This window comes from Rhinopithecus bieti, unplaced genomic scaffold (assembly GCF_001698545.2).
Source record: "Rhinopithecus bieti isolate Rb0 unplaced genomic scaffold, ASM169854v2 scaffold_31527, whole genome shotgun sequence".
NCBI lineage: Eukaryota > Metazoa > Chordata > Mammalia > Primates > Cercopithecidae > Rhinopithecus > Rhinopithecus bieti.
In genome coordinates, this window is record NW_016813959.1 from 2,355,059 (window position 1) to 2,364,133 (window position 9,075).

Sequence of the window (9,075 nt, forward strand, 5' to 3'; positions counted from 1 at the left end):
AAACACAGAGACACACACAGACACATATACACAGATACATACACATAGACCCACAGAGACATACACACAGATACACAGATACACAGACACACACACAGAGACACACACAGACACATATACACAGATACATAGACACAGACCCACAGAGACATACACACAGATACACAGATACACAGACACACACACAGAGACACACACAGACACATATACACATATACATAGACATAGACCCACAGACATACACACAGATACACAGATACACAGACACACACACAGAGACACACACAGACACATATACACAGATACACATAGACCCACAGAGACACACACACAGATACACAGATACACAGAGACATACACACATATACACAGATACATACACATAGATACACAGATACACACACACACAGACACATATACACAGATACACACACATAGACCCACAGAGACACACACACAGATATACAGATACAAACACAGAGACACACACAGACACATACACACATGGAGACACACACACACACAGAAACATACCTACACAGAGACACGGGGACACACACACACACACAGAGACATACACACAGACACACACACACAGACACACACACGGATACATACACAGAGACACACATAAGACACAAACACACACACACACACCCAAAGACACACACAGACACACACAGAGAGACACACACAAAGACACAGACACACACACAGGCACAAACACACATACACAGACATACAGTTCTTACATAGTAATGGTTTTTTTGTTTGTTTTTTTGAGACAAGCTCTCGCTCTGTCACCTAGGCCAGAGTGCAGTGGTGTGCTCACAGCTCACTTTAACCGTAACTTCTGAAGCTCAAGAGATCCTCCCACCTCAGCCTCTGAAGTAGCTGGGACAACAGGCACATGCCACCATGCCTGACTTAACTTTTTATAGAAACGGGGGTCTCACTATGTTGCCCGGGTTAGTCTTGAACTCTTGGACTCAAGCGATCCTCCCACCTTGGCCTCTCAAAATGCTGGGATTCCAGGTGTGATCTGACAATGCTCAGCCTTAAGGACTTTGTTTCTGTGGCTATCCCCTTGTTCCCAGCACTGTCATCAACGTCTCCCTGTAGACCTGATCACAGGAATGCATCTCTACTATCTCCTACTGAGCTGTCAGCCTGCCTTCCTTCAGTCACCTTGCCTGGTGGAGTGTGCACGCACTGCCACTTCCTCCACCCCAGCCTCTGGGCCACCTGCTGCAGGAAGGCCTTCCTCCTCTCCAGCCATAGCAGATGCTCCTGGAGCTTCTGCCGGAGGGAGGAGTCACCAGAGGGCTTCCAGCCTGATGGAATCTACCCATCCTCACCTTTCTCAGCCTTTCAGCAGCATTCAGCACAGTTGGATGCTTCCTTAAGATTCCTTTTTCTTTTTTTTTTTTTGCATCTGTCAACCACACTCACCTGGTTTTCTTCCCCTCACTGGCTGCTCCTTCTCAGTTCTTTTCTTGGCTGCTCAACCCTTAGATGTTGGAGAACCTCCAGGTTTGGTCTCGGGTCTTCATTTTTTTATTTTTATTTTGAGATGGAGTCTTGCTCTGTTGCCCAGGCAGGAGTGCAGTGGCGCGATCTCAGCTCACTGCAACCTCTACGTCCCAGCTTCAAGTGATTCCCCTGCCTCAGCCTCCTGAGTAGCTGGGATTACAGGCACCTGCCACCATGCCCAGCTAACTTTTTTGTATTTTTAGTACAGACAGGGTCTCACCATGTTGATCAGGCTGGTCTCAAACTCCTGACCCTATGATCCGCCCACCTCGGCCTCCCAAAGTGCTGGGATTACAGGCGTGAGCCACTGTGCCCAGCCTTCATTCTTTTCCAGCTGTACTATTTCCCCAGGGGAGCTCAGCCAGCACCGTTCCATCCATGTGCTGATGACTCTCAAATATTTCTCTCCACTCCCCAGTCATCACGTTGACGTGATGTCTTAGCAGGGTCCCCCAACCCCTGGGCTGTGGACAAGTAGTGATCCACGGCCTGTTAGGAACCGGGCCACCGAGCAGGAAGTGAGTGGTGGGCAAGTGAGCGAAGCTTCATCTGTATTTATTTATTTATTTATTTATTTATTTATTTATTTATTTATTGAGACGGAGTCTTGCTCCGTCGCCCAGGCTGGAGTGCAGTGACGCGATCTCAGCTCACTGCAAGCTCCGCCTCCCAGGTTCACACCATTCTCCTGCCTCAGCCTCCCGAGTAGCTGGGACCACAGACGCCCGCCATCACGCCCGGCTAATTTTTTTTGTATTTTTAGTAGAGACGGGGTTTCACCGTATTAGCCAGGATGGTCTCGATCTCCTGACCTTGTGATCCGCCCGCCTCGGCCTCCCAAAGTGCTGGGATGACAGGCGTGAGCCACCGCGCCCGGCCGCTTCATCTGTACTTAAAGCTGCTCCCCGTCACTCGCATTACTGCCTGAGCTCCGCCTCCTGTCAGATCAGCGGAGGTATTAGATTCTCATGGGAACACGAAGCCTATTGTGAATTGCGCACGTGAGGGATGCAGGTTGCAGGCTCCTTATGAGAATCTCATGGCTGATGATCTGAGGTGGAACAGTTTCATCCCAAACCATCCTCACCCCGAGTCGGTGCAAAAATTTTCTTCCATGAAACTGGTCCCTGGTGCCAAAAAGGCTGGGGACTGATGTCTTCCAGGATTCTCAAAATTATTATGTCAAAAAACCTTGCCTTCCCTCCAAAATGAACTGTTCCTACCCAACTTTCTCCCATCTCATTAACTGTGCAGCTCTTCCCTCGTTATTTAGACCCTAAGCAAGGAGTTATCCTTGACTCTTCTCCTTCCTTCACACCGCACGCCCCACACTGGCAATTCCTAGCAGCTCTAGCTTCAAAATATATCCAGTTTGACCATCTCTTACCTAACCTGCTAGTTCAAACCACCACTGTCTCCCACCTGGATATAACCATGTTAGTCTCCTGAATGATCTTCCTACGTCCCCACTCTTGCCTCCCTGTGATGTATTCTCCACACAGTAGCCAGAGTAGACTCTCTAAAAACTATCAGATCAGCCACTTCCCTGCTCAGAACTCTCCAGCAAGCTAAAAAAAGTCAATTTTATGGAGGTATGGAATAGAATGATGGTTGCCAGAGGCTGGGAATGGGGGTGGATGAAGAGAGGTGGGTTAATAGGTACAACTAGGCCAGGTGCGGTGGCTCATACCTGTAATCCCAGCACTTTGAGAGGCCGAGGCAGGCAAATCACGTGAAGTCAGGAGTTTGAGATCAGCCTGACCAATATGATGAAACCCCATCTCTATGAAAAGTACAAAAATTAGCCAGGCGTAGTGGCAGGTGCCTGTAATCCCAGCTGGAGGCTGAGGCAGGAGAATCGCTCGAACCTGGGAGGGGAGGCAGAGGTGGCAGTGAGCCGAGATTGCGCCACTGGACTCCAGCCTGTGTGACAGAGTGAGACTCTGTCTCAAAAAAAAAAAAAACAAGTACAAATACACAGTTAGATGAAATAAGTTCTGATGTTTAATAGCACAGGAAGGTGACTACAGTTAATATAAATAGCTAGAAGAGATGTGAAATGTTCACGGCACAAAGAAATGATAAGTGTTTGAGGTGATGGATATTCTAAATACCCTACTTTGGCCATTACACATTGTACGCATGTATCAAAATATCACATGTACCCCATATATATGTACAATTATTATGTGTCAGTTTTTAAAAAACAATGATTAAAGCAGAAGCATTAAAAAAACAAAACAAAAAACACCTCTCCACTCGCTATCCACTACACTTAGAAGAGTTCAAACTTTATACCTCAAACTCGGAAAGGTAGGTTCTGACATGGCCCCTGTCCACTCCTGCTCTCTCTACTCCTGGGTGTCTCTGCTCTGGCCACAGCTCTGGTTTCTTTAGCCCCTCATCCAACCAATGCTCACTCCCAGCCTTCACCCTGGAGGGCTCCTCTCCTGGAACACACCCTAGGCTTCTACACAAGTCACTCTGCCTCACTCACGGCTCTGCTCAGTGTCACCCCCTAGAAAGATGTTCCCCTCCCGCCCTATCTCCAGGACCCTGTGCACCCTCCCTCCTCCACCCCGGGCCCGGATACCCTCTTCCCTGATTCTCTTTGCCATTCTTCCTTCTTTAAGTACCATGTTCCCAGGTTTACTTATTTATGACAGTAAGCTACACAGGGGCAGAGAAAAGGTACCTGTGGCTGGAGGGAAGAGGATGGGGAGAAGCAGGCAAGGAAGGGGCAGGTCGTAGAAGACCCCATTTAAGAGATGAACAAACCTCTCATAATGATGGACGCTTTCCATTCGAGGCTATGAAGTGACAGGACTTTCATACAGAGCAATAACAATGGACGTTACAGGAAATGAAAATAAACCAAGCACATGTAACCAACGTACCCTTTTCCTGGTTGCAGAGGCTGCTGGTGAAGACGGGAGAGTCGGGAACCTGGGGCAGGGAGGGGCAGGGGGCGGAGCTCCAGGACAGCAGGCTTCCCCTTGTGCTGCCAGTGTGGCGCCCGAGCCGTAGGAGCCAGTGATCGGACAGGGAGGAGCTGGTAGAGCCTGTGGAGGAAACACAGAGAGGGAGGCTGAGCCCAACGCTAACCCTTCAGAGTCCTAAGGGAGCACCTCACAGCCAGATCCCCATTCTGGCCCCATCCTTCAGCCCCGGAACTACAGAATCAGAGCAGAACTGCAGAAACCAGTCAATGACGAGAGAGGAAACCCATGATTGGGTACCCATATGACGAAGCCTACAAGTTTAGGGAGAAGCATTTGAGCACAAAAAGGAAAAGATGGGCAGGGCGCAGTGGCTCACGCCTGTAATCCCAGCACTTACGGAGGCCTAGGCGAGCGGATCACCTGAGGTCAGGAGTTCGAGACCAGCCTGACCTACATGATGAAATCCCATCTCTACGAAACATACAAAAAATTAGCCGGGTGTGGTGACGGGCGCCTGTAATCCCAGTTACTCAGGAGGCTGAGACAGGAGGATCGTGTAAACCTGGGAGGCGGAGATTGCAGTGAGCCGAGATCGTGCTACTGCACTCCAGCCTGGGCAACAAGAGTGAAACTCCATCTCAAAAAATAAAAAACAAAACAACAACAACAGCAGCAAAGGAAAGTACGTTGACAAGCATTGAAATGCTTTCCATGAAATTCCTTGTCACCAGCTTTGGCATCCTAAATATGTTTTTTGTTTCTTTTCCAGAGCCAAAAGACTGTATTACTCAGAGCTGTAGCCAGAGGCAGAGTAGCAACATTTCATTACCAGTACCAGGGCCCCAGTACGCACAGTTCAGCAGGTAATAAGCCATGTTACAGGAGTGTATCCCAAGTTTAGGGAAACCAAATCTTTTACAATGGGCAGTAAGGATGCCCACCTTTTGCACCATAGGGATACATTGTCTTTATTATACTGGACAGTTAGAAAACCTTCTTTTCTCTAATAGGACAGGTTTTTACTTCTTTTTTCAATATCTCCTTCTGTGAATGGAAGCTAAACTTGTGTTAGGATTAGTTTAGACCTGCTGAGGACTCTTGGATTTATTTGGCCATTTCCTGATAACTGTTACGAGAAAATCTGCTTAATTTTTTTTTTTAATGCTCTCTTGTTCCAAAGATAAGGACAGTTGGTTTGCAGCATGAAACAAATCACACGAAAGGATCAGCTTTGGCACTTTCTTTCTCCAGTTCCAAGCAAGTTTGAGGCTGTCTAATAAATGAATTCCTGGAGTGCAGCAGTGTCTAAACAGCTGCCTTTGAGAGGCTGAGGCGGGCGGATCAAGAGCTCAAGAGATCGAGACCATCCTGGCCAACATGGTGAAACCCTGTCTCTACTAAAAATACAAAAATTAGCCGAGCATGGTGGTGGCATGTGTCTGTAGTCCCAGCTACTTGGGAGGCAGAGACAGGAGAATTGCTTGAACCCGGGAGGCGGAGGTTGCAGTGAGCCAAGATCATGCCGCTGCACTCCAGCCTGGTGACAGAGCGAGACTCCCTCTCAAAAAAAAAAAAAGGTACCTTTCCTAGAAAAGTCCAGGATCCTTTATAGCTGCCCTGCCTTTCCAATAGGACTGACATCAGTTTATATTACACACACCTAATAAAACCTGCTGTCATATGAGACTAGGAATATGGAATTCCACACTGCCAAGTGTCACTTGCCCTGAATACAAATAATTATCCTTTTCTCCTTTCCTGAATTATCATCTATCCATCCCACACACCCTGGCAAATGAGCAACTAGTCTGTGCCACTCAGATTCTACAGCAGCAGCCCAGGCTTCCTCTTTCAGATCCTTGCCAACCTCTCCTGGTCCTGCTGAGCCTCTTCCCAGTTCTTAAAGTGACTTCACCACACCCCCTCCTGTCATGAGCAGCAGCACCTACCTCTCATGGAGCTGCTGGCTGACCAGGGAGGGATGCTGTTCCGCTTCTGATAGAAGAGGATGTAAGCCCCTCTGGTGTTGATCTCATCTTCTCGAAGCGGTTCCACCGTGCTGTCATCGTAACTGTACCACTGGCCATCCAGAGAGTTCCGGCAGTAGGCTGCAAAGGTCCCAACCCCAAGTCTCAGTTACTGGAGCCCCAAAAGGTAGGAAGACATTTCCCACTGGCATAGCTAAAAAAGTGGTATGTTTAAATCAGAATGAGAAAAAAAAAAAAAAAAAACAGTCCATTTTTGGCCAGAAATGAACTTTTTTGGAATCAGAAAAGATCAATAGGTTATACCCACAGATTCTTACTGATAACGAGTGTTGTTATTATTTTATTTTATTTTATTTATTTATTTATTTATTTTGGAGACAGAGTTTCGCTCTTTTGCCCAGACTGGAGTGAAGTGGCACCTTCTCAGCTCACAGCAACCTCCGTCTCCCAGGTTCTAGCAATTCTCCTGCCTCAGCCTCCTGGGTAGCTGGGATTACAGGTGCCACCACCACACCCGGCTAATATTTGTATTTTTATTAGAGACGGGGTTTCACCATGTTGGCCAGACTGCTCTTGAACTCCTGACCTAAGGTGATCCACCACCTCGGCCTCCCAAAGTGTTGGGATTACAGGCGTGAGCCACCATGCCCAGCCAAGAGTACTGTTATTGTAAACTGAATATTCTGCCCCTTCCTCAGGCAAAATCTCTAATAAAAGGGAGCTCCCAAGTCAGGTAGCCAAACAATAATGTCAGCATTCACCTCATTTCTTCTGAGAAGCTTCAAAATGCATATCTCTGATTAAGTATGCAATAAAAGTGAAGATGAGAATCACAGTTGGGCTCATGGCATACCTCTTTCTAAGAACTGAAGTCAAACATCTAAGGAAAGTTCATACATATTCTCACCACTTCTCAAACAACCACAACAAAGTATCCTTTTCCTTGCCCTCTACGTGTCAGCAAATGACAGCATAACCTAGTAATCTGGAGGTTTGCAAACTTTTCCCATAAGGGACCAGATGACAAATATTGAGGCTTTACAGGTCACATATGGCCACATGTTCTCTGACACACGTTCTGCACGTCTTTCTCCCACTTTTAAAATTGTAAAAACCGTTTTTAATCCATGAATTATTAATAAAGTAAAAAAAGTAAAAACAAAAAAACAAACAAACAAAAAAAAACCAGCTGGGCACAATGGCTCACGCCTGTAATCCCAGCACTTTGGGAGGCCAAGGTCGGCGAATCAGAAGGTCAGGAGTTCAAGGCCAGCCTGGCCAAAATAGTGAAACCCCGTCTCTACTAAAAATACAAAAAATTAGCTGGGCATAGTGGTGGGCGCCTGTATTCCCAGCTACTTGGGAGGCTGAGGCAGGAGAATAGCTTGAACCCAGGCGGCAGAGGTTGCAGTGAGCTGAGATCGTGCCACTGCACTCCAGCCCTGGCAACAGATTAAGACTCCATCTCAAACAACAACAACAAACAGGCCCTAGACTGGATCTGGCCTGTGGGTCACAGTTTGCTGACCTCCACAGTAATCCAATTCAGCCACCTAGGAGTTCATCTTTGCTCTTGCTTTTCCTTCCACTCCACATCTAGTCCAAAAGCCAGACCTATTGATTCTACTTTCAAAATATGTCTTGAATATCTTGATTGTCAACACCAACATCTCAGCCAATGGTGTCTCTCACTCAGCCCCTGAAGCACCCTCCTAACTGGAATTCCAACTTCCACTCTAGATCCCTTCTACATATTCTCCATACAGCAGAGCAACTAGTTTGATTTGTACACTAGATTATGTCTTCACTCCTCTGCTTAGAACCTTTAAATGATTTATCATCCCTTTGGAAAAAATGCAAACTCCCATCCGTGGCCTAGAGTGTCCTGCCCACTTCTCCAGCCCCACCCTTCGTCACTTAGCCCCGAACGGCTGCACTTCATCCAGGCTCTCATCATGTCTTAAACACACTGAATGCTCTCCGCCTCAGGGCCTTTGCACATGCTACGGGCTCTGCTCATAATGCAATTCCTCCCATTGTTCACACAGCAGTTCTATCTCATCCTTAGCTCTGAGCCTACTTGTGACGTCCTTGGAGAGGCCTTATAACTATCACAGACACAGTCAATCAGTCGATCAGTCGCCCTTTCAAAATGCCAGGTAGTGCAAGTGCTAAAACGATAAGCATCTTTTTATTGTCTGTCCCCAAAGTGAGACTGAAGTCCCATGAGGGCAGGCCTCATATTTGTCTTGTTCATCACTGAAGCTCCAGGACCTCGTGCAGGGTCTGGCATAGAAACGGGTACTTAATAGATATTTGTGCGGTGAATTAATGAGCAAAGATCCTGGATTTCTATATAGTTCGGTGTCTCCCAAATTGCCAGTCATCAGCCCATCAGGACACTGGTAATCAGTGCACCTAAAAAAAAATGTTTAATAAATAAAAAATAAAATATTTTAAAGTTTTTTTTTTTTTTTTTTTTTTTTTTTTTTGAGATGGAGTCTCGCTCTGTTGCCCAGGCTGGAGTGCAGTGCCATGATCTCGGCTCACTGCAAGCTCTGCCTCCCGGGTTCACTCCATTCTCCTGCCTTAGCCTCCCAAGTAGCTGGGAC

At 47.1% G+C, this 9,075-nt stretch overlaps 1 protein-coding gene across 2 annotated transcripts in view; it reads right to left on the reverse strand.

Annotated features, from left to right (window-relative positions):
• Positions 1 to 4,302: 4,302 nt before the first annotated feature.
• The window catches only part of USP43 (ubiquitin specific peptidase 43), a 71,386-nt gene continuing 66,613 nt past the window's right edge, over positions 4,303 to 9,075 (reverse strand). The window contains exons 13-14 of one of the 2 annotated variants that reach the window (XM_017849235.1): positions 6,425 to 6,583; positions 4,303 to 4,595 (exon numbers count right to left, since the gene is read on the reverse strand). In XM_017849235.1, coding sequence (XP_017704724.1) covers positions 4,363 to 4,595; positions 6,425 to 6,583 — 392 coding nt within the window. In that variant the 3' untranslated portion in view covers positions 4,303 to 4,362. Of the gene's footprint in view, positions 4,596 to 6,424; positions 6,584 to 9,075 lie in introns of those variants that run through there. The other variant, XR_001880917.1, reaches the window with a different exon arrangement.